We start from the raw sequence: 25,447 nt of genomic DNA on the forward strand, positions 1-25,447 counted from the left end.
CTTTTTCTTCAGAAGATACTGCCTTGAAAAAGAAAATTTTTCCTAGAAATACTGATTCTTTATAGTCTTGAAAATCCTTAGATGATGTAAATCAGAAGGATTATCAGTTATTAGAGAGATTGTTAGCACTTTACATTGATTAAAATTCTAGTTTTCTTTAAAAATGAGAATGATGTTGAGTTGATAAAATATTTAAATATGTATTATAATGTATTGATAAATGATTTGATAAAAATATTAAATTATTTATTTCATATAATGGGATTATAAAGCCTGCCAAGCTGAACAGGCAATCATGAAGTAAAGTATGTTTCTTTACTCTTTCATGTAAAACTTTCAATTCTCTGAGTGTTTTCTGTGAGAACAGTATAAATGAATGGGGACAAACACAAAAGCAAGAGAAGGTGGAGTGGTGGCCAAGAGTTACCATGGCCCATTTCCTGTCTCTGTCAACTTTTTATTTTGCCATCTTTATAGACTGTGGCACACTCTCCAAGTGAGGCGCCCAGGTATCTTTCATATTATTGATCTGTGTCATCTTACAATGAACTGTTTCTGTCAAATTCCACAGAGCCCACAATTTCACAATTGCAAATCTGAAAAATAGAAAGACTTTTGTACTAGACTGCTAGTATTGTGGGAACTTGAACAACACAGAAAGTCTGTTTTAATACTCTCTCTGTTGTTTGGATTTTTGCCATATAGTTAATATAATTTGTTATTCCTTCTTTGACTATGTTAGAGCAAAGACAAGGCCTGCTGTGAGCTCCGTGTCCACCTTCAACCAAACTCTTGTGCCATTCTTGAGTCAGCCAGTTACCCAGGTCACACTGTGGCTTTCAATCTCCAAGGCAAAGTAGCTGATGAAGCAACAGGATATTCTGGGATTTCCAAAGAATTTGTCGTGCATGTCAAGGTAAGGTGGGCAGAGAAAAATTAGGAAGACACTTCTAAAATTTGCTGTTATAAAGCAGATTGTTTCTAACTGAGTTTCAGAGGTTTGCGAGGTAAAAGAGGGATTCTCTTCCACGAGGTGGAGCTCAACTACAGTTTAACAGGTAGGCGGCACTTGGGAATGTTCCCTTCGCTGCTCCGGGGGGAGCGGAGCTGATACCGCAGCTGGAACATGCAAATAGAGTGGGCAGTAACACAGGAAAGATGAGACCCTAAACTTCCTAGTAGACCTTCAAAAAGTAGCTGTTGAAAAGAAACAAGTTCCTTAATTTGCCACTCTCGTTGTTCTCTGGATGTCGTGTTGTGCTGCTGAGCAACAAAAAGCAGGGATGCTGCAGAGTAGGAAAGGATTTCCACTGCTCTGGTTAGTGCCTGCACAGAAAGCAGCAAATATCCAAAGACTGGAGGTATACTTGAATTACTTGAGACTGACTCTTTTATCTTTTATGCAAGGACATGCATGAGTAAGCTCTTAAAACTAAATGGTAGGAGCAGTATCATTACAAAAATTTAATATGGAGAAAAGCTGTGCTGGTCACAAAGGACTTCTTGTTTCTGATCTAAAGGGTGTGTTTCATCATGGTGCCATCATTCTGCTCAACACAAGTTTCTGCCAGGCTCTGTCCCTTAGACCTGATGGGAGCTGCAGTGGAGCAGGTCAGCAGCAGCAGGAATCCTACTGGAAGGTGCATAAAATCAGCTCTGGGCTCTGCATGTTTGAAAGTGTGAAAAAACCAAGAATGTATCTGAAGATCAAAGATGACCAGTGTGATGGAACAGTAAGCAGTTATTGTTTGTATTTCCCTCTGCAGATAATTTGAGTGAATTGTCAGTGATAGGAGAGAACATTTTTTTATTTACTTGACATAAAACTTTGTTCAGATTAAAAATGTTTCAAATCTTTTCCTTCATTTGCCAAAGCAAAAGCAGAAAAATATAGCAAGAGAAGGTGTTGTGTCAATTTGGCAGTTGATGGAATCAGTAAAGATCTGATTGTATTAGTTAAAACTTATGTACTGCTAGACAGATGATACAGATAAAATCCACTAAAGAATAACTAAGATGTGACTGTATACTTCACTAATTTTAAAGAGTGATTCTGCTCATCTAAGTCAATAAATGTAAGAAATATTTTTCCATAATTTTTATTTGGAAGTTTAAGACAACTGAATATGAAACTGAGCTGTGTAAGTTCTCAGGTATATGAACATGTCTCAAGGTCCATGAGAATTTTTTCATTTCCTTGAGTACACTTTCAGAGATTAAAATATTTGATCCAATATTTTTGAATATTGGCTTTGTGAGTATCTTATTTTTCACTAGTCCTCTCACCGATGGATCAGGATGTCTGGATAAAAAGTGTCTAAAGGTTTTGAAATTAAACTTGTAAATGCTATGAAATTGGGGACAAAACCTAATTACATCTATTTAATACATGCTATATTATGTAGCATTAGCAAATCTGGGCTATGCTTAAAATTTGTGTAGAAATATCCTATGTGTTCTGATATAGATATTTTCACATTCCTTAATCCTCTGGAAAGTGTTTAAGTGGAAACTCCTTTGAATATATCCTAGCCTTTGCCTAAATACTAACATAAATCAGAATGCTTTCACTTGGTTTTTGACTTACCTAACTTATTTGAGTAGTCTTTCTGGTCGTAAAGGAATAAACAGGGATTAGCTGCAGGTATGTCTCTGCATGTGTAGTAATGTATCATATTGAAGAATGTAAAGTTAATCTGAAATATTACTGGAAAGTAGTAATAATTAAGACTTTTTAAAAAGAAGACTTCTAGCTACATTCATTCAATTGTTGAATTCATGTTTCTGTGATCAATTTCTTAGGGCACAGGTGATGAATACTGCCATTTTAAAATTGAGAAGAATTTGGAAACTGGATCTGTGAGCCTGGAATCAGTGCAAAATAAAGGGATATATATTGGTCTTCTGCCAGATGGCCAAACGAAGCCAGTTGTTAACACTGGAGAGAGAAATATCTTTTTCTACCCACAGGTCATCAAATGTATGTGATTTCTCAACAGCATATAGTTTTATTTAGTAATTAGCATTTTTAATGAACAAAATTCAAAGCAGAAGTGTAAAAGACACATCGCCACAATTTCCCTTGCGTTTCAGTAGTTTAAAAGTGAAAATTGTATTGTATGCACACTTAATTTCTCCTACATATTCAGTTAAGTTAATTCCATTCTTTTAACAATAATAATGATGCACTAGATGTAAATTGTTTTACTGCTCTGCTTTTGAAAATGAGAGTTGAAACGGGACAAGATAAAGATGACATTCCCGTGTGTATTCCCCATTCTGGCCACAGATTTTGGAAGCATGGGAAATGTTGTCTTGCTGCTAACTCTACTACAGTTTTTCCTGATTTTATAGGGGTATTAGTAGACTTTTAAGGCAGCCTATTTGGCGTGTTCAGTTTCTTTTTTAGTGATGCAAAATACATTGTACACCCCACCCAGAATATTCGTTATATTGTTCCTCTGCCCCAAAGTCAGATTTGAGATCTATTGCAGTCAAATGTTTCATCAGTAGAGAGCTGATCTAGTCAACTAGCCAGGACTCAGAAATTTGGTCTCAGCACACTCTGGATCACTGTCATTGGGTGGCCTGCTTGTCTTTTCCCCTTCAGGAGAACAAAGCTTTTAATTTGGTGAAACCCTGATTACCAAAGGTAGCCAACTGACTTAGATTATAACTGCAGGAAACACTATTCTGCAGGAAATGTATTATCTGTGGACTTGACAACAAACATCAGGAAATGAAACAACTCGTGAAAAGGCTAAATGGACATCAGTCTGCAATTGAGAAGTTGCTCAGATTTTTTCCAAACACAAGCTGAACAAACTTATCTTAGCAAAAAGACAGTCTCAAAACCTACAACCACTCTTACTAATTGTTCCATGTACACTGTGATTGAAGCATTATGAAAGTGACTGTAAGCATATCCCTACTGTTCTGTCCCTGTTTGCTGCAGGGTTATAGGAGTATTTTAATCACTGTGTCCTTGTAGAAATTAGGAAATTATTTTCCTTTATTACCTTTTGGAAGAGCAGTGTTTTCAACAGAAATTCTCAACAAGGCAGTGCTTATTGGTGTCATTAAATAAAGCTAAATATTACTTTGTCACAGGCTTCAGCACTCCTGAATCTGTGTTGCTCACTAAAAGGAATGTAAAAAGGAGCTAATATTTTCTACACAAGCAATAAATATTGTCCATCTGACATGTTCGTATTCGCAATATCAATTTACTTTTTATTATTCAAATGGCCTCTAGCAATTTTCATTTCAGCACTTCCACTCTTAAAAAAAAACATTTTGGGGAAAGCTACATGTTAACAAGTCATTTTTTTCCTACATCACTGTTAAATTTTTGCTTAGATTTTTAAAACATTGAATGGGTTTTAATTGGTATGTCAGTTCTGTTCCCAATTTTTATAGCATTCTGCTAACAATAGAAAAAGGATTTTGATGTCTATTGTGTGGAACAACTGTGAGATCTGTTGTTAGCTTCTGAGAAAGAAAAAGCTAATGGCTTCTAGCTAGTGACAGATTTCACATTTCATTGTTTTAGTTGGCCGGGAAAAGCCTATGGGAACATCTGCAGCACCCAAACAAGAGAGGAAAGACTTCAGAGGATCTCAAATCCAACCCACAAAAGCCCAGGAGCCAGAACCTCAAAGACCTTCAACTCCCCCACCCTCAAGTAAATAGCAGTTTACAAACCAGCTGTGGTACATGTTTTATGCTTGTGTGTTTGCAGAGACTTGGCTCAGGAAGGGCTATGAATGCTTTTTCTAGATTATTGAATTAGGCACCCAAGCACACTACATAAAATACATTTCCAGTTACTCTTTTTCTAAAAAGGATCATTGGAATGTGGCTTATTGATAAGGCATCAGCAGGTTGAGTAACTTGTTAAATAACTTCATTAAAAAATTAATTAGTAACATATTGATTGAATATTTCTGGGGAAATTAAGAGGTTGATATGGTGCAGAACCCCATCTAAAGCTCACTGAAATAATGGGATATCTCTCATTTATTTCTCATTTATGTTTTCTGCTTTATGGTTCACTGGACAAAAGAGGAAGGTTTTGATGCATTGTATGCTAGATTTATACCTACGATTTGGCAGGTAGGAGTTAGATAAATAATGTTCTGGTCATGCTTCTGGAGTCATGGTCTAGCAGGCATGTTTATCTAGAATAAAACGCTTTCTCTTTAGCTAAAGACATTGCATAAATGGTCTAAGACAAAAATTTTTGGAATATTCAGCATCTTAGTAGCCAAACTAAGGAAATAAATGACTAAACAAAACAGGGAGTGATACTTCTCTTAAAGAGTGGGGATGATCAGGTTTGCTTCCTGCATTTCTTATTTCAATGTACCCAAAGACCCTGACACTCTGAATCATGTCATATCACCACAAAAAGGTGATACAAATATCACCTAGGTGGGTGGTATCAATAGGTGGGGTAAATGGAAACTGCTGAGCTGCAAACAGCACATGGGGGTGCATTCACATGGTGGAAAAATATCTGTTACTTTAAAAGATCTTTAAAGACAAATTATATTGCAACTTCCAGTATGGGAGACATACTTACTCAGTTACAGGTGTTCTCAAAGGCATTTATGCAGCAAATAATTCAGGTAGGCTGCTGATTTAGTTTTGGACTTGATCCTCATATTGTTAAAGGTGTACATTAAAAGTTTGTCTATGTGAACAAGACATCACATCTGGCATCCTTGTTCATAGGGTGTAATAGGAAGTACCAGTCTGGATTTTAATTAAATTTAGTTCAACAAAGTGTTATGGCTAAATTCCAAGCATAGGTGTGAATCATTATAAATACATAATTTTTTTGGAAATATTTTTTTCCATTTTTAGCTCAAAACCCCCAATTTCTAATCCGTCAGACTTCATCTTGTATCATTGTGTCACAAAGCCTTCCTGAAGTGTGGTGGGTTGTCAGCAGATATGCTGTGTCTGAAACCCATGACAACAATACACAAGCCATCAAGCCTGTTTTCAAAGAAGCTGGATGTTTTTAGGGTTGGATACAAAGGATCCTTTTATAGAAGCAATATCTGCCGTGAAATTGGTTACATAGAGTCTCTAGCACTTTGTAAGTAGTTTTTCTGGCATTCATAAATATAGATTCTGCTTATGGAAAATGAATAGAAATATCAAAGTTACTCTGTCTTTCAAATAAAATGATCATTTTTTTAGTAAGATACTTTTCACTCAACATATGTCTTTTGACATGTACAGGTGAGCCTTGAGTTTTAAACTCTTATTCATTAAATTGTTATTTTCTATTTTTCACTGAGAGTTAATATTTGGAAAAGGGTGATGCTTCTACTGAGTTTACAATTAAACAGCGGGCTTAGTATCAAACTCAGAGCAGATTAACTCAGGCTGACCAGACCCTCCTTTCTATGTCTGTGTCTGCTAACTGGTAGATGAATTTTGATTTCTGTTTTCACAAATAATAATTGATTTAGGACCCATTAAACTGAAAACCACTCTACAGCATTTGAGACTTCTCCCATTACAGTGTGAGTTCAGTGTTCTTCAAGAAACTTCTTTCACTGTACAGAGATGATGTCAGGTCCCAGCTTCAACTTAATAGCTGAGATGTCATTAACATCCATGACACAAATGCAGTCTGTGACCCTGAGAACACTTCTGTGGTTTGGTATAAACAAAGTGTATCTCTGAGAAATACTCTCTATAACCTCCACATTCTTTTCCTGTATGCCTGGTATTATTAGTTGCTATTAATTTTTAAATATATTTTACTTAGAAGGTACAAATAAAATCTGATCTCATTTCCACCTCAGTTAACATTGGAAATGATGATACACAAAGGTGTAATAAAAAATACATCCACTTCATTGCCCAAACTTCTGCTCAAGAGATTAGTTTTTCTGACGGTTCATTTTATAAGTGTCACTCAATCATATTGTTTTCTCAGACAAGATAATTTTCCTTTTGTGTTACATTTAGGATAAGTAAGTAAATTTTTAAAAAAGTTATTTTTGTGAAGTTGTGGAGAAGGTTGTGACTTCAACATTCTCATGCAGGCCTATTAGAATTAATTTTTGTCACAATAGATTTACAGCATGGTGTCATGAAGTGTGTAAAATCCCATGAGTAATGCAGGGCAACCATCAAATCCTCTTTTCAGACTGGAATATTTTTAGCCTGTAGCAAATCAATGCTACCGATTTCCATTTGTAAGAAAAGCCAGTAATTTATGAGGCAGAAAGCATCCCATGTCTGTGAATTGTTTGTGCATTATAATTGTTCCAAGAGGTGGTAGTTTGAGGTTGCAGTAACTGTTCTGGGGAGCAACTGCCCAAGTCTGGAGTTCTTGTCCTAAGCACATGAAGCAGCATGGGATTCCTTATATTTCTTGAATACCTTTACATTTTATGAACATTTTAATCTCTTTGCTGTAAGAAAGTTGTGGTTTTGGATAGCTGGAAAGAACTCTAGCTTTCAGAGTTACAGGTGAGAAGTTAGGCAACTACAGTAACAGAAAATCTTCTAGTCAAGTTCTCAGAAATATTTATCATACCAAAGCAATTTGCTATAGTTCTGTTATTTCAGGCACTGAAAGACAAGTGTAATTAAGTTATTATTCAGGTAACCTATAGATGTTTGCCTCTTGCTTTATTTTTGGTGTGTTGATTTTCTTTTTCCTGTCAGAATAACTTGCTCTCAGTCATGATGAAGAATACAATAAAACCAGCCAGTAATGCCTATTCTAAATCACTATGACCATTCCAAAGTCATAATTCTACTGTTAGAGGCACTGCTGTAAAAGTCATGATACTACAGTTCTGAATTTCTTAAAAATTGATTAACCAAATATTATAATCTTTGCCAGTGCTAAATTTCCTGTGATTCCAGAAGTCGGTCCTTATTTATTGTAGAACTTTGTATGGATCCTAAGTCCTTGTGTAAATACTTCACATCAGTTAAGATATTAATGCTAGTGGATCATAATTCAGTTATGCTTCAGTTACCATGTTGATTTAAATATAGGACAACCTGATGATCCAACCAACTGTATAATTCCTTTTGAGTACAACTTTTAAGAAAAAAGGGCTGCTGGTAGTGAGGGATAGCTTTTGCATAAATTGGTTTTTTTTTATCTGGTTTTGGTTTGACTTTGTTTGGTTGAATGCTTGGTTTTTCCCTTTGATGTAAAGGTGGTGAAATGAGTGAAGGGAAAAACTCCATCCAGAGAAACTCAGTACAGTATTTTAATCAAGCAAACAAAAAAGGAAAGGACTCTAATACCACTACATAACTTATGCAGTGCAGCAGAAACATCCACAGTGATGCACTGGGAATTCTTCAACAGATTCACATTGGTCACATACTAAAAATTCTTTTTGCAGTCACATGGAAAGTGCTCATGTGAGCAATTTGGAAACCCCTGGAGGATAGAGTATATTGGCAATGTGTAGGTTCATCTTTTCAAATTTGGGGCTTATAACTGGCTCTTGTGTCAGAACAGACTATAAATTCCTGGCAGCAAGGATTCCCTCTTTTGGAGAGGGCTCCATGGTCAGTGGTCCCGTTATTGAAAAGCAGTGTTCCAGACATCTGAAGTTTGTAAATTCCACTTTGATTAAATTATTCAAAACTAAATTCCTTTACCCTAATAGTCTGGTTTTTCCATATCTCCTGTGCAGAGGTGTAATTTGATGTCTCTGCATGTATGTGTGTTTCTCTTAAGGGTAGATGGAAGATCACTAGGTGTTGTTCTAACGTGAAGCCTATATTTTACAAAATTATGTTTGTTTAGCCATTAGAGCTGTGAAATTTATTCATAAAGTGCTACTGTGCTGCTATTGTCTCATTCATGCGGAGCATGCCTTAATCCAAATGATGGCACTGCATAAGTATGGTTAAGCAAGGCTATATTGAGGAATTTAATTTTTTTTTACAGTATTTAGTTGATATTTAACTTGAAGAACATTAATATTCTGATTTTTTAAAATTTGAAATGAAAATTGTGTGTATTTTCAGACATGTGACTCTGCTAATGATGTCCCAACACGAGGTATTAGAGGAGAAATTGTACTTGTTTCTAAATGTCAGACTAAGGAACCAGAAATATCAATTTAATGGTCAGAGTTCTGCACCATAGCATCCTTGCTCTGCTCCAGAATATGTACAAAGAATATGATGATGGCGTGTGTGAGAGAGAACTTGTTCTTTTCCAGCTGATTCTTGTAGCTCAACTAATCAGTACATTTTGGTCTAGACAAGAAACATAAATCAATCTTTTCAGACTATCTCACTTGCCATGAAAAAATACAATCCCCCTGCTGTTATGGCCTCCTTATGTGCTGAAGTTACAACAACAACTGGCAGCTTCATGTCAATTTTCATCTCCCACTAACGCTCTGTATTTCACAGAGGAAATGAGAAATCCCCAAGGTGGTGAGAGTCCCCTTCCTTCGGATGATGAATGGAAAGTGTCAATACTGACAGGAAATGCAGGAACTGAAGCAAGTGTTGCTCTTTGGATATATGGAGACAGAGGATTAACCGGACCAATAACTCTTGGCAAGGACAACAGGAAGCAGCTGTTTTTTCCCAGGCAGGAAGATGAATTTCAGGTAGCTAATGAAGGCTAAGAACATTATTTTAATAGGTATCTCTCCAAGGATTATCCTGTTGTGTGAAAACAAAAAATGTTTTGCTCCAATATTTACTGCATAAAAGTAAATTGATTTCTTTAAGGCAATTGATTTGAAACCAGCTTTAAAAACTATTCATTTTGAAACAAACCATGCCTGATATAAGACTTTGCATATTGTTTAGGGATCTTTAGTAATTAAATTTCAGGCATACAGTTTTCAAAGTATACTATAAAATGTATGTTGTGGAACTCGTTCAATTAAAGAAGAAAAGCCGTTTTAGAATTGCCATATTATAAGTGATTGAAATGTCAGAGATGTTTACCTGTGGAATAACTAAAAGTCCAATGAAATCTATGCGTAACCACTTTGTGAAAACACAAGGTTTCTGCTTTTATTTAAGAATAACCCCACCTCTATTTTAATCAGGAAATTATGTCTAGGTAGGCTGAGAGGAAATTACCAAAGGAGCTGAAATTTCTGTTTTGCTTAAATCTCTGTCTGAGAAGCATGTAACATTGTCTTCAGGACTCATCAACTCTTCTGATACAATCTTTGTACAATCCAAGATTGATACTGTCAATGATATTAATAATCATATTTCTCTCTATGAATAGGGCATAGGCAAGGAGACAACCTACCATAATGTTTATTTTCTAAGCATATAAGCTATAGATTATGATCCACAGGGAATCTTGTTCTCCTAATTAGTAAATAATTTATAAGCAATGTTGGATAATGGCATGTTTGAAAAGTTAATCCATATGTTCAAAAGAGATGGACCAATTTTTCTTCTCTAAAATGGATGTGGCCCATTATGGCTGTGTGCTGCAGATATTGATCTTGTGAGAGAACAGGATCTTTCTCTCAGCACCTGGGGCTACTCCTAGGGTTTTTTTACATCACATTGACACTATAGCTTTCAGGCATGAAATAGCAAATGCCACTGAAGTGCTTTTCACTCTTTAGTCTGCAGTGAATAAATCCACAAAGAAAAAGCCTACGAGTAAAAGCTCTTTCTTCTCTTTTTCTCCTTAAACTTTATGCAGTACTTGTTTAACAGAACATATCTTGAAATAAGGATAGGAATGTAAGACATAAAAAAAGTTACATCTTCTTCTTACCACTTCTGTCTTTGAATGTTTATGTTTTCACTGATATGTTCTGGAACAGATGATACCAAATTTTATTTTTAAGGTAATCAGCTTAATCATAGCTCTGGCCAGGAGTTCTAGGAAGAAAGCAGTTTCTGAAAGGCTAAAATAATCCACCAATTAGGAATCAGTCTAAAGGTCTTTAACCTTACATTTGTCAGCAACATGGGCAACTATGAAAAGTTTGAGTATAATTAACCTTAGAATTGAGAACCATTCAATATGTGGCCTTTTCTTTCTTATTTTACCTTACCCATGTGAGTTTTCATTGCCTGCTTAATCATTCCTAAGACAGTGCATGAGAAAAATCAAGACTACCAGCATGTTACTTCTGGAAGATCTATACTTGTTTTAGGAAGAAAACACCCTTGCATTCTGACTTAGTCTAGCACATTTTGTTTTGTGTTGTGTTGATACGTGAAATTATGTGCAACCTTTTATCTTTATTAACTAAATGTCTAAGAGGGATTTATTAGAATAAACAGATGACAGGATAGCCTTATTAATGCAGTGAGCATCAGCTCTGTGAATGAGAAGACCAGATCCCATATTACTTGAGAAGTAGGTTAGTTTGTTTGTGAAATGGGGGGAAAGACAATACTTTTTTTTTTTTTTTTGCATTCAAGCTGAATATATGCCCATACTTTACTGCTGCTTTAATCCCAAAGTTTCCAGGTTACTTCCAATAAGACTACTTTTAGAGGGAATATTATGCAGCATAAGCAAGGATATGACTTGGCAGAGCAAAACAAAGGTACTTAAGCCAATGGAAAAGAAGGAAACTATATTGTCACATCAGTGTTGCAAGCCTGGTGATCACATTTATTTGGTTAATGGAATTCAGGTTGATGTAACAAGTATACCAACACAAATAACACGTGTGAAACCCACAGATTCTGTCTCAAGCAACCATTAGGAAATTTCAAAGTGCATTTCAATGTTCAGGAAATCCAGAGTAGAAGTTTTTTTCTTTTAGAAGTCTTTGACTAAAGCATGACAATGCTGTGACTATAACATGAAATTTTCTTACATAAAAGCACAAAGAGCTAAAAACTGATACAAGAAATGAGGTAATTCTGAACTCTGAAATGAGAAGAGTGCTTTTTGTTAATGAAAGTAAAGAATGAGGGGATAATATAGTAGTGTTTCTAAGAGAATGAAGATAATTTTTGTCCAATGTAAATAGCTTTTTGGATGTAAATGGTGGAAAGGAATAGGCTGTTACCAATCTTTTATGAATAGAATTATTATTTGAGAAATAACATAATAACACACTCTTCCTTTCCTAAAGGTACATTACAAATTATCTAAAATTATTTATGCTTGCTTTAAATAGTGACTAAACTTCAAATGAACCTTAGATAAGTGAGGGTTCATTTAAAGTTTTGAAGATAGGGTCGCATAGAATAGTTTTTATAAGTAAGAGCACGCATAATGCTTGGAAGGGCAAATGAATACAAATCATAGTCAGAAAGCAAATATAGCATCAGTGACTTCTGAAGTTTTGCAGATGTTCTGCCAGCTCTTGGGAGCTATTCTTTGAGGTCTTAAAAATTTTATATCCTTCATGTTGACATATTAGGGTTTATGGTCATCTGTGCAGAATTATGAAAGATTTGTGACTTGTAGTCAGAGGATGTAATTTTATTTATAGGATGTAATTTTGTATTGCTCATTTCTCTCATGAAGAACCCTCATCAAATTTTGACTCATGAAACTTTGCAGAGTTCAAATACCTGCCAAATCCTTCTCCTGGCAAGCCTTGTGATTCCACTAGGCTGTAATCTGGTCAAACTGGGGCTCAGACAGTGATCTGCTTAGTCAAAACAGAAGAAATGTGTTTTCTGAATCCTATAACCTCAAATCTGCCAATCAAATATTATGCATTGTTCCTGAACACTCAGATGCTACAATGGTTCAGATAAATCTAGAATCAATAGCAAAGATAAAGATGTAGTTCTATGTAGTTTTATACTGTACTGTTCTGACTTTATTCAGGTTAAAATAAACAGCATTGGGAATATCTACAAGATAAGAATTGAACTTGATGGATTACCAAATGAACAACCCGAGTGGAACTTACAGAGGGTAAGGCTTTTACAGTGATTTTGTTCCCATTTTATTAAATTTATGTGAAATAAGGGCCCATATTTTCGTAAAGACATATGTTTATGAATCTATAAATGCTGATTGGGATAAGTTGTTACTGAATTGTGTTCTTAGATTGCTGTAGAGATGACAAAAACACTGATACAGTTCATCTGCTAGGGGATAGAAATATGCAAAATTATTTTGCAATTATTCCTAATTCCTGCAGCAATTTTTATTGTACTGATGTGTTTGACCAAATTTTGCTTTCTGAAAATTTGCCATGCTCTTTAGTGTTTCTGTACTCTTCAGTGTGTTAGGGAGAGTCTAGCTTTAAATTCCAGCTCTGAAAAATTGAAAATGATGGAGCATAAATCATTCCATGACAACAACTTGCCAGGAATGAACAAAGTTTGCTGAAAGGTAAACAAAGTAAGTTATAACAGGCCCCACCATTTCTCATAATTATGAATATTTTCAGGACAAAAAAGCTGCTGTCTTTTTTTTCAATTTGGTGAATAATTTCTTCTTTTTTTTTTTTTTTAATTCTATTTTTCTCTTGAAATTTAGGGATGCTCACCAGACAAAATTTGTTCTAAATGCTTCCTAAGGCTGACACCCATGTAAAACATTTTTTAGAACTGGGATAAGAATTTTTTGTCTGTTTCATGTGTTGAATTTGTAAAGGAAACAAGTTTATTCTTTTTCATTTGAATAATCTTAAAAAGCTTGATTTAGACAATCAGAATTAGGCAATAATAGCAGATTTTTACATTAACCCAAAGGTCTTAACTGAGACTGTAGTAAAACTGAATGTGAGCATAAATATTCCACTTTCCAGCCTGCTGGTAACTAAATATTTATTTAATATTTTGCTCCAAATTTCACAGGGTAAGTCAGGGATTTAAAAAAAACTTAATTTCAGATCAAAAAATAAATCATGTTGAAAGCTGTGTTTTTCTGAAAAAGTAGTTAAAAATATGCAATTTTTATGAATCAGTGGGGGGGGGGGGCGCACTGCCAATAAATATTAGAGATTAGGAATCAGTGCTGCCAAAGTGTTTCACATTAGAATAAATACATGCTTTGGTGTTGAAAGCAGTGTTCATTTTACTTTAAATAATATTTTATTGGAAAAGTGAGATAAAGACATCTATTGCCCTGATTCCCTAAGTGTTAGAATTTGGATGTGAGTACTTATTTTCATAATTTTGTTTGCAAAGCTTATGCATATTATATGCACATTCAGAAACACAACTGCAGAAAGATAATTTTTTATTTCCTTTTGCTAGTCAAGACCTCTGGAGAACCCCTGTAGTAAGTATGGTAATTCAAGACCAACAAAAACTGCTTTCATAAAATGTAATACAGAGTGCTGTAATTATAGGAAACAAGTGAGGCAGCTATCTTACTCTACAGCAGCAACTAACTCTAGAAATAGGAATTCTAACCATCTTAAGAATTTATAGATGGTGATAGTATCCAGGTTGTTTTTTGTTTTCCTGTAGAAGAGACAAAGATAATACAAATTGATTTAATATTCCAATGTGTCCTCTACTTGTCAGAGTTCAGAAAGATGTAGATGATGAGTTTCATCCTGTTTTCATTCTAAAATAAAAAATCTGTGTCCATCTTTCCACATCTTCCAAAAGCTCAGTGTCATGTAACAGCAGCTACCAGAAGGTTTTCAGTCTCAGTCCTCCAGACAGTGTTACATAGAGGTGGTTTACGTGCTGAAACCAGACCTGGGGACATTTCAAATTGCAAACCCACAAATTACAACTACAGATTTTTTTGTTGCATACTAGTGGCCAAAACAAAGATATTTTCATACTTCAATTTTGTGTGCCATATTTACTGATTGTGTTATTTTTTCTGAGATAGAAAAAAAAATGTATATACAAAATTATGTTTTGCTGTTGGGAAAAAAAGCACTGGAACTGAGTTATATTTGGAATTGCTTCTCCTTCAGGTGATACTGCAACACCTAAGGAGCAAGAAAACATTGAATTTTCCAGAAAACATATGGTTATCAAAGAATCGTGATGACAGAGAATTTCTGTGTGAACTTCCAGTAGTGGAAGCTGGAAAACCTACCTGTCCAAGTATGTGTGTACAGTTATTTATATACTGGCTACCTGGTTTTCAGTGTGAATGCCAACCAAATTGTGGTCCTAGAAATCTTAAAAGCAAATAGTTTGACTGATTTGTGGGGAGTATCTTCCAGAAAACTAATCGCAGATCAGACATACTGTCATTGTTAGCATTAAGCTATAATAGTGACTAAAATTAGTTGTGATGCCATATAACTTGCATTTTCTTCTTTGGGTTATTTCTGGAAGTTGCTTTATACCGTGTTTATGTCCACACTGGTGACTTGGAGCAAGCTGACACAGACTGTGCAGTTTATTTGTGCATCTATGGAAAAAGAGGAGATTCTGGTCTAAGACTTCTGCATAAAAGTGGTACACCAGTGCCATTTCAGAGAGGAATGGTAAGTCTGAAAAACAATTTGTCTAGCCTTGTGAATATAGTTAAGTAATTGTATACAGGTTCCTAAAAATAGCAATAAAGCATACCACATAAGTTTAGCTAAATATCTTTTAAGAACTAAGGAAAATATTTTTCTACTGACCCAGGATTTAATAGGATGAGTGAAAATATATGCAGGAAAGGGGAAATAAAAATTGTTTGAGGGCCTCAGCTTCAGATGGTGAGAAGAGCTGCCTATGAATTTAAAACATATCCTTTTAAAGTATGATGAGATACAGCTGGCTCCAAAAGAGTGTACAGAAATTGTTCCATGATTTTAGGTCTTAGTAGGTCTGTTTGTTATGTATTCTTTTTAATGTGTAATAGTAAAGTATTGTAATTAATACAGGACAGAGTTAAAGTAATTTTTCTTTAAATTTATTACCTCCTAGTTCTTCCAAAAGTAAAATATACATCATCCTGATTTTCTGCAGTATGGTTAAATTCCAGGAACTACTAAATTTAATGTTAACTCTGCCATTAGCCTTCTTTTGACCTTCTGTTGAGCCTGTTTCTTCCTTTGTGGTGTATTGAGGATTAACACTTGTATGTACAACCAGCAGTGTCAATTGTTAGTGGAACACTTAATTATCAAATGAAAAGCAGTACCTAAAGTGCTAAAAACAGCCATAACCCACTGGGAAACTTTAAATGTATCTATACTATTTTTAAAATAGATATTTTATGCTGTTACTAATGTATGAGAGATAAAGTTCTATTCAAATTAAAATGCAGAATTTAGGTGGAATTTTCTGGGGGGGCATTATTCTAGCCAGCTTGATTGTCAATTCAGCATATTATTTACACAAGGGCTAAGGGGACTGGTTCAAAGGGCACTTTGTTATGGAAATGGGTGAATAAGACTGTGGATTGTTTGGAGCAGCAAAGCAGAGAGCGGGATATATAATTTTTGGCAGAGATAGTGGAATGCTGACTTGAACAACTTGATTTCATCCCTGCCACAGATATTCTGCATTGTATTGGGCAAATTGCTTAAAATAAAACCTTCCTGAGTGACCACATTTTTCATGTCTATGTATTGCTGCATAACCAGTTTAACTTCTCTGAACAACCCTAGCTGTAACTGAGTTCAAATAGAATTGTGCTCTGCACACCTAGTAAGCTCTTTGAAATGTTAAATATTTCAGTAAATTAACCCCTCTGTTTCTCAGCTGAGCACCCACACCGCTCTGCATCTTTGACAGCTTTTAGCAGCAAACTCTGCACTTTAACTGTGTAGGTAAATTGAAATATTATGCAGAATGGCCTTTTAAAAAAGAGATTAAGCAGTTGCAGAAAACCAGGATGCTATGGGAGAAGTGCAAAGGTGAAGTCACTGGGGAAATCAGTTCTATTTCACTGAGCTCTTTGGGTGGTTGCAGTAAATAATGCATAGAGACATAAAGATAATGAAGACAAAAGGAGATACTGAAAAATCTGTCGTCCTCCTGAGCACACTTTGAGGCAGGAATCTTTCAGGGAGACTAGCTTGTGATCATATATTATCTATACACAAGGGATAAGTAATGTCGCACAGGCAGTCTCAGTGCTGCCATTTGCTGAGGACTGAGAACCTTACAGATATGAATTTCCCAGTGTATTTCTTTCCTTCATTTTCTTTGTACTGAGAAGAATGATCTGGACCATTACATTTAGAGATAGAAAGCTGTATGCTTTTCACTGTGACAGAAAATTATCAACCTGGACCTGATCAGCTTCATGCTTCTCTGAAAACAATCTTTTCCAACTATAAGCACAAGCCTAAATGAATAACAAGGGGAAAATGGCATGTCAGATTTCAGTTTCTTGCAGTAGAATAAAATGTAAGTAGAGGAGGTGAAACCAAAAAGAGAACATTATGAGAAGATCTGATTTAAAGTAATATCAGCAAAGGAAATTACAGATTTAAATGTTTCTTACCAAGAGAAGAGTAATGTAAATGGCAAGGCATTGAAACAATACTAAAGGGTTGTGTGCAGCATTTTGGATGGTGGCTGTAAAAGCCCAATATTTTGGGGGACTATTACTACATCCAGGTTTTGGCTGTGCTTTCCTATTTACCGTGACACTTCATCAAAAGACATTTAACTCTTCAGATCCAAACTATTCGAATACAGTCCAGCTGTCATTCAAACCAGTTGAAATCTTTGTACATTGTGGGAATTGGTCAGGCTTTTAACACACTTCAGTTTCTGGGCTGCCTTACTGGTGGCAAATTGCAGATTGCTGTCTCCTCTGTCTCCCAGGTCAGTGTGTTTGAAGTGGAAGCTGTGTCCCTTGGGAAGCTGCAGAAGGTGCTGTTGCGCTGTGAGGCCAGCACCAAGTCCCAGCACTGGTACTGTGACAAAGTCATTGTCAGAGAAGCCGAGAGCAACTCAGAATATGTTTTCAATTGTGAAAGGTAGTTTTTACAGCAATATTTTAAAATATTCCTCAATATGTATCGCTACAAGTATTGTGTCAATTGATGTACTAAATGTGAGTTTTTCAGACAAAGACATTTTTTATTATTTCACAGTTTCATAAAATCCACAAAATGTGTTATTCCAGAACAGATTGCTTGAATTAATGTTCTGTATGGTCTGTAGCAAAGGTTAAACACTTATATTGAGTCTGTGTTGCTAGAATTAAGAGTACAGACTTATCTTACAGCATCAGTGCTGTAAGCGTGATTTACCTTTCAGGAAGGAAAGATAAAGCACCTGAAATGTTCTAAATTAAGTGTATTTCTAAATGGGAAATAAACAAGGTTTTCCATCCAAGACTAGCATTCACTCTCTTTACAGCCTGGCCAGAGAGACAAATATGATGCCTGGAACTAATTTGTAGATGTTCCATTTAAGTTATTAAATGAGCATCTTAAAAGTCAATTGATAAATACTACATTTTGCATTTTTAGAAAAATATGGTAATCCCAATTTTGGAGTTTCCAGTTTACAGTTTCTCTTGTAGGAATATGCATGACTCAAGTGAAATAAAGAAAGTGATGAGAAACAATATGACTATGTGACAAGACACCAGAATAAATAACATTTAATTAATAATATTTAATAAATGCACGTTGCCCAATTATTTGGTCTGGATTTTAAAGAATATGTTACATAACCTTCAACAACTTCTTGCAATTCTTGGTGTCACATCATCAAAAATAGCAATAAAGGTGTTTTCTTGCCTTGATTAACTCTCTAGATCTGAGATTTTTCTTCAAGTGGTAAGATACTTATTAATAGTAATATAAGACTGAGGATTTCTCTGAGCAGATTTGGATGCAGGCCAGCAGTAGCTGCTACCTGTAGAAGCTATCTTTACAAAAAAAATATAGGTGAAATTTTCTTTGTGTCATAGCTATCTCTAGTGAGTAATATGGCTTAGAAATGATAAATGGCAGGACACTTTGCTGTGTTAATTCTGTGATAATTAACACTGGATGCTTATTATTCTGTCATAGAAAGTGCTAAAAAGAAACAAGTGTTTCTTAATGTCTAACTTCCCTAGAAGGAAACCCTTCCACTGAAGGGAATTAAATAAGTCAGTGGTGGGGATCAGGTGTAGCTTCTATGCTTGCCAAAATGTACTGGCTCTCTATTCAAAGAGGAAGAAGGTTTTTGCTCTTCAGAAATCTAATATAGTAATCTTCAGCCACACATTTATTTTATTTTACAGAGCTATTTTCTGATCCAGGACATGAAAAAAGTTCTGTCTTTGTCTCATTTAACCAAAGGAACACGAGCATTTTATCGATCTGAAAAACCTGATATTAGTTTCTGAACATCTAACACCCTCTTCTCGATTTCAATTACATAGTATTTACTAGTTACTGATACCTTTTAGCATCTGGGATTTCAGAAGATACCTGTGCCATCAGTTTTTACCAGAAGTGATAGAAATAAGTAGTTTAGTAAGAGAAAATTTATTTCTCAGGGAGGAGCCCTTATATGAATTTGCCAAGTACTGTTTTCAAGACAAAAAATTGGAAACTTTGTAAGTTGCTCTGGACTTTCCTTGCCCAGCTTGTATTGAAATACTCACAGGCTTCATAGGAGACTGAATGATTTAGGTCATTCCTGGAGAGTCCATGGAAGTGGACTGAAAATATAAAAAAACTACAGCCCAGAAGGTTACTGCATTTCTTTTCTGGTAAAAAAAGAGATGATCTTTTACCAAGCAAGAGGAAATAAAAGCCATTGGTAATCCATGTTCCAATGAAAAGTTTTCAAAATTATACATAGCCTAGGGTAACATGACTAGGAAACCTAAAGAATGTTTTCCTTGATTTGTCCTTTTTTGAGACTCATCTACCTGTCCTCAATTGATAGGAGGAATAAGAAAGAGAAGTGTTCCATCTTTGTTTTAACTCTGAACTGTATTTTTAAGAAATATTGCAATAGATACATATAAATTATACTTACCTCTCAATCCATAGTGTTCTGTGCTATATTCTTCTGTTTAGCTGTACAAACAAGTAGTGCCATATGAGTCTCTTAATCTGATACAAGTGTATTTTACACCTACATAGCTCTTAACTTTGCACAAAAGAAGTTTCTTTGTTGAGTCAAATAATTTCTACTGTAACATAAATCAAATATCAAAATTTTAGGAGTGGAAACCCATTGCTGTTAGATGTATTCAGCATGAAAATCAGATATAGACCATTCAGTTATATGGTAATGTAAATAAAAATTGATTTCTACCTGCTTTCTTATTTTCTTTCTTATTCTTAGGTGGCTTCCATTTATGTCTCAAGGTATAATCCATTCAGAAATTGAGCTGTACCCTCAAGGTAATATTTATGGTAACTTTATGGAAATAAAAAGAATAATTAGTAATCCTTTTCCTCTGAAGAAATCTGGGCAGATTTTACACTGTAAATATCAGAGTTAACTGATTTTGCAGCTTGCTTTGCTATATTTCTGAGACAACATGATTTATATAATTAGTATAGGTGATAATGAGAAAGTATGGAGGGAATGAATGGAAAGAGTTTTCTTGTATTGGCTAGAAAAATGGAATGTCTTTTTGATCTCTTCTTTCAAACCTTTTCTGTAATATTAAAGATCCTTTATTAATGGGATTTTTTTTGCAGAGCTTGAAAAAAATCAGCAGCTGAAAATGCAAGATGCAAATGGTAAATACTGCTCTTGTTTCCTGATTTTAATGAAAACTGTTTCTGTTTCAGAACTAATTGCTTTACACATTTGTTGCTACTTGTATTTATTTTAAAGCATTAATTATAGCACACTATTTGAACATTTCAGTAAACTCTGAACTTCACATTTTAATTTAATAAATAAATTTTGTTTATGCTTTCTTTTAATTCTGTCATTTTTCTTTCCATAATGTTAATTTTCTTTCTGCTTTTTAAAAAATTCTTATTCTTCTAATACTTACTGGTGATCTGTCTTAATTTCAGCTTTTTATAGTTAACACGTTAAAACATGGTTCTTTTCCCTGGACTAGATATAGTTTTGTTCTGAACAATAGTTTTTCCTTTACTGTTTTACTTGTGATTTCATATTTGTTCAGGTTGACTTCTCTGTCCTCGCAAACAGAGCAGATTAAATTTAATTTCTTAAAATTAGACACATTAGAATTTCTCGACTATGAGAGGTGCTTCATGCTGTAGGATGAACAATGATCTAGAAGGCATTGTGAGAAAGTTTGAAAATGTTTATTCAAAATTTGTTGTAACAATCAAAATATCCATGAAGACCTAAATGTCTTGTCCTAATCCTTGTTCCTATGGCAAGTGGTAATGATAACATTTTTACCCAGTTATTTTTGAAAATATATTAAAATCCTGTCGCGTTAATAGGCTTTTTTTTGAGTCACAAGTATCTTTGTCCTTCCTGCTTTCTATGTTTTTTCCAGCAGGCAGTAATTTGCTCTTTGTTTATTATTCTTTGTGCTTTATCTGTTCCACACACCTCACTTTTGCATGGCCTGTCTTGAGAGATCTTCCCTTCCATAACTCAAATTCTGCACCTACAGCTGGGTCTGTGTCATTTAAGCTGTGCAAAAGTCTCAATCAGAGTAAGGCAAAACTGTGTGAAACAAATAGCTTCTTTTTTGGGACACTTGGTAAAATATGGATCAGTGGGAAAGAGACTTGAAATTGTGTATCCTATGCCTAGAGGGACTGCTGCAATTCTTGGTTTAGTGGTTGATCTGAGAGTTTGTTCACTTACCTTTTTTCCCCATGAGCTTTTCTTTCTGTATTTTCTTTCCCCATATTGCATTTTCTTTCTGTATCACTATGGTTTTGTAATACTTACTGTTTCCCTTTTCTATTTGGAAGCATGCAATGCACTACAATGAGGATTTCTGGCATCAGAGAAATTAGAAATTTAAGGACTATTTTCCTATACCCGCACAGTGTTTCAAAGACAAGTCCTTTCTACTTCCAGAAAAAAGGAACGAGCCTCAAAGTCAACATAGAGGAGTTCAAACCATAGAGGAGTTCAAATAGTTCATTAACTCTTCTTAATTATGTTTTTGAGGAAGTTTGAGTCCCTACTTTACCTTCAGAGGGGTAATTGTGTGCAAAATAGTTTATAGATACTGAACTTATACTTGGGAGGTTGGAGCTGAACTAGCTAGAAAATACAGCCTCAATAGTAGCTACTGCATCATTTCAGAACCCCTGTCTTTTTGCTTAAAAAAAGACAGAGTTTGAGAAAGCAATACAATAGAAAAGGCCATCAAAACCATTTGAGGCACAATTAATTAATGAACATGTAAAAAAAAATGTTTTACCTGCTTTGAAATGAGTATTTGTTTCTGAATGATGTTTGAAATTTTAGGAGGACTAATGGGTCATATTTTACCCCTTGTCTGCACCATTCTTCATAAACCCTTGTAAATGGAATTGTCCTTATCATCCAGTCAAATAGTTCAAAGGAACTTTGTCTTTAAGAAATTAGCATTGTATTGTTTGAAAATGGAAAAAGCTGAAATTTTTGTAAAATTTCTACTGTAAAATTTTATCTAAAATTTCTCTGTGGGGCAGGGAGCCCTTGCCTTATGCTCTTTGTTTCCACCATCAGTGTATAGAGGCTTTTCACTCTTCTAATTGATGTTTATCCTTTTGTTTTCTGGTACAATGTTGTGGTGTTTTTTTTTTTGTTTTTTTTTTTTTTTTTTTTTTTTTAATCAAGGAAGTGAGTCTATAGAGAAAGCTGTGAAGATGAGGATTTTCAAAGGCACAAAAGTTTCTCTACAAGCTGGAGTCTGACATTTTTTGGTGAAAATTGGATGCTTCACTTCCTTTATGGAATTGTAGAATAGTTTGGGTTGGATAAAATCTCTAAAGATGCCTGGTACAGCCCCTGACATGGATAGGGACATCTTCCACTAGACCAGGTTTCTCCGAGTCCAATCTGACCTGGTTTCAAACACTTCCAGAGATGGGACATCCACAACTTCTTTGGGTGACCTGTTCCAGTGTCTCACAATCCTTACAGTAAAAAAAAAAATAAACCAAAACAACCACCAAGATTCTTCATGTCTTATCTAAATCTACCCTCAACCATTCCCCCTTGACATAGCACTACCTGTTCTTGCAAAAATTCATTGTTTTCTTTTAAGTAACTTAATATATTGGTTTCTTTTAAGTAACTTAATATAAAGGTTGTCAATAAGGCCAACCTGCCTGGAACCTTCTCCTGTCCAAACTGAACAACAACCTTTTGCTGGGGAACCCAGAGCTGGATGCAGTACTCCAGGTGGGGTCTCATCAGAGCAGAGTACAGGGGACAATTCCTTCCTGCAGTCTGTGGGCCAGGTTTGATTGGACAGAACAAATGAGCTACTGCTGTTTTCTGAATTCCCAGCTGTGTATTTATGTGTATTTAAAATTCTATCACCTTCCCAAACCAGACATCAGCCAGACCTCTAAAGACTTGGAAAACAGGAAATCAAACTTCCTGCTCCAGTTCAATTTTTGTGGGGCAAATTACTGAGTGATAATGAGGCTGGCCCAAGATAAATACTTCTGTCAGACAACAGATTTAAATCATGCAGGCATTACCAGACAGCTTTCTACTAAGAAAACTGCAGTGTACGCTATGGCATTTATTTATAAGATGACTGGGGACTGGTATTTCATTTGTTGTTTGCCTTGAACAGAATGAATTCAAGGCGTTGTGTGGAACTTGTTTCACACAGACAAAAGCTGTAATCAATGAGGGGTGGAGAAGCGTGCAATCCCATCTTTTCAGATGTAGAAATGCATTTTGCAATTATGAATTGTTCTTTTTTAAAATAAGAATTTTATTAAGCTGCTTTTGAATATTTAAATAACGTGTACATTTTATGGGAGCAGAGATGACACTTTAGTGCCAGGGAGCTTTATATAAAATGATTTTCTAATGAGTCCTAATCTAGTTCAGAATTTTCTACAAAACCTTTATTTTTCATGCTGATTTCAGTATCATGCCCCCATCCAGGCAAATGGAACTCTGTTGATGTATCACATTACCCTAAAATGAGAGGAAATTGTACTTAATCAGGTTGCTTTGACAGTTTTCCTGCTGCATTTCTTGGTTATACTGTTGTCATAATCCAAACTCTGGATGGTGGTCTGCTTCTAGTGCTAACCTCAGGGTTAGCACTAGAAATCTCACTTAACTTTTTGTTCATATTTCTGGCTTTAGTGCAGTGTAAACCTCCTCAATCCTTAATCCATAACTTGCTTAAAATGAGTTTGAATGATGTAGTATTTGGGCAATGCTCTGTTACCTCTGCTGACATCCTTACCTTTTAGGTGCAGTGTAGTCACAGTCCTTGGGCCAAACTATGCTTTCATTTACATCTTTCAAGTAAACTGCTTCATATAAGTAACATTTTTAAAAGCATTTAATTTGTTTTTTTTTACTTTACAGAAGGAGACTGGAAGATAACTGTAGTCACTGGGGATTTTGAAACAGCTGGCACAACAGCAACAGTATTCCTTTATGCTTATGGAGAAAACAAAGCTTCTGGCCCTATTATTTTGGGATCTGGGAAACAGCAGCTGTTTAATCCCAACAGTGAAGATACATTTAAGGTACAGTATGGCTGGTATATGAACACTGGAGAATTCAAAACAAATGCAAAACAGCTTTTCTCAAAACTAGATAATAGAGGTAATAAAAAAGACTCAAATAAACATGCAAGGATGATTAAGTATTTCTGAGGGAGCTGCTGACTTTTACAACACTAAGTTTTGAATCAGGCAATGTGTTCACAACTGCATGGGGCAGACATGTCTCTCAGAATCTGCTTCCTACTTGCATCTTCTTGATGTGTCAGTTTACACTACATGCTCATTTGAAGAAGTAAAAAAAAACCTTTTTTTGCATTTTTGTATTAAGATAATCTTGGTTATGGTTTGTGTTCCATATCCATCTTTGGAAAGGTTAACTGTATATTCTTCCACAATCTTACAATCTTCCTCAGACTTCCACTGAGGCCTACTCTTGTGTGAACTTTTTATTGGAGAAAGTAAGAAGGAAAGGGGATGAAGGGTGGCTAGAAACTAGAGGTAAATCACATAGTTTAAGTTAACTCATATGATTTAAACTAGTGTTGTCCTGTTCCTCCAAGCAAATGGAAATATTTCTCTCTACTGACAAAAAAGTCTCTGTGATGTGCTTCAGAAATGTGGCATTTCTCAGGACTTCTACAAGATCCTGTGATTCCTGCCATTTTCTCTACTTCATGCAGTTCCTTGGTCAGGACTGTACCTGTTGCAGTAGTTAAATCTGCGATAGGTCACTTAGGTTTAAATAATTTATGCATAATAAACAGATGATGGGGAATCAGTGACAGATGGGACAGAAAATATCTTTTGATATCAAAATCAGCCAGATAGAAACTTTCTAGCATAGTTTTTTAAAAAGAAACTGTTAATTGATAAAAGGTGCTGGAAGAGATCAGCATAATATAAAGGAAACAAATAAAACACAGTCATGCCTCACAAAAACAATCAAAATACCATACAGTTTCAAAATCCCTGTAGTCACACTTACAACCATAAGAATCACAGAGAAA

The 25,447-nt window shown here is 35.1% G+C and overlaps 1 protein-coding gene across 1 annotated transcript in view; it reads left to right on the forward strand.

Moving 5' to 3' along the window:
• RP1 (RP1 axonemal microtubule associated) overlaps positions 1 to 25,447 on the forward strand; it is a 205,521-nt gene that overhangs the window by 72,972 nt on the left and 107,102 nt on the right. The window contains exons 18-32 of the mRNA XM_064425911.1: positions 743 to 916; positions 1,521 to 1,733; positions 2,803 to 2,980; positions 4,553 to 4,684; positions 5,869 to 6,024; positions 8,202 to 8,245; positions 9,028 to 9,061; positions 9,421 to 9,623; positions 12,797 to 12,886; positions 14,859 to 14,991; positions 15,229 to 15,380; positions 17,665 to 17,819; positions 20,140 to 20,198; positions 20,502 to 20,543; positions 24,298 to 24,461. Coding sequence (XP_064281981.1) covers positions 743 to 916; positions 1,521 to 1,733; positions 2,803 to 2,980; positions 4,553 to 4,684; positions 5,869 to 6,024; positions 8,202 to 8,245; positions 9,028 to 9,061; positions 9,421 to 9,623; positions 12,797 to 12,886; positions 14,859 to 14,991; positions 15,229 to 15,380; positions 17,665 to 17,819; positions 20,140 to 20,198; positions 20,502 to 20,543; positions 24,298 to 24,461 — 1,929 coding nt within the window. The remainder of the gene's footprint in view (positions 1 to 742; positions 917 to 1,520; positions 1,734 to 2,802; positions 2,981 to 4,552; positions 4,685 to 5,868; positions 6,025 to 8,201; positions 8,246 to 9,027; positions 9,062 to 9,420; positions 9,624 to 12,796; positions 12,887 to 14,858; positions 14,992 to 15,228; positions 15,381 to 17,664; positions 17,820 to 20,139; positions 20,199 to 20,501; positions 20,544 to 24,297; positions 24,462 to 25,447) is intronic.

The sequence above is a fragment of the Passer domesticus genome, chromosome 1 (assembly GCF_036417665.1).
Source record: "Passer domesticus isolate bPasDom1 chromosome 1, bPasDom1.hap1, whole genome shotgun sequence".
Lineage (NCBI taxonomy): Eukaryota > Metazoa > Chordata > Aves > Passeriformes > Passeridae > Passer > Passer domesticus.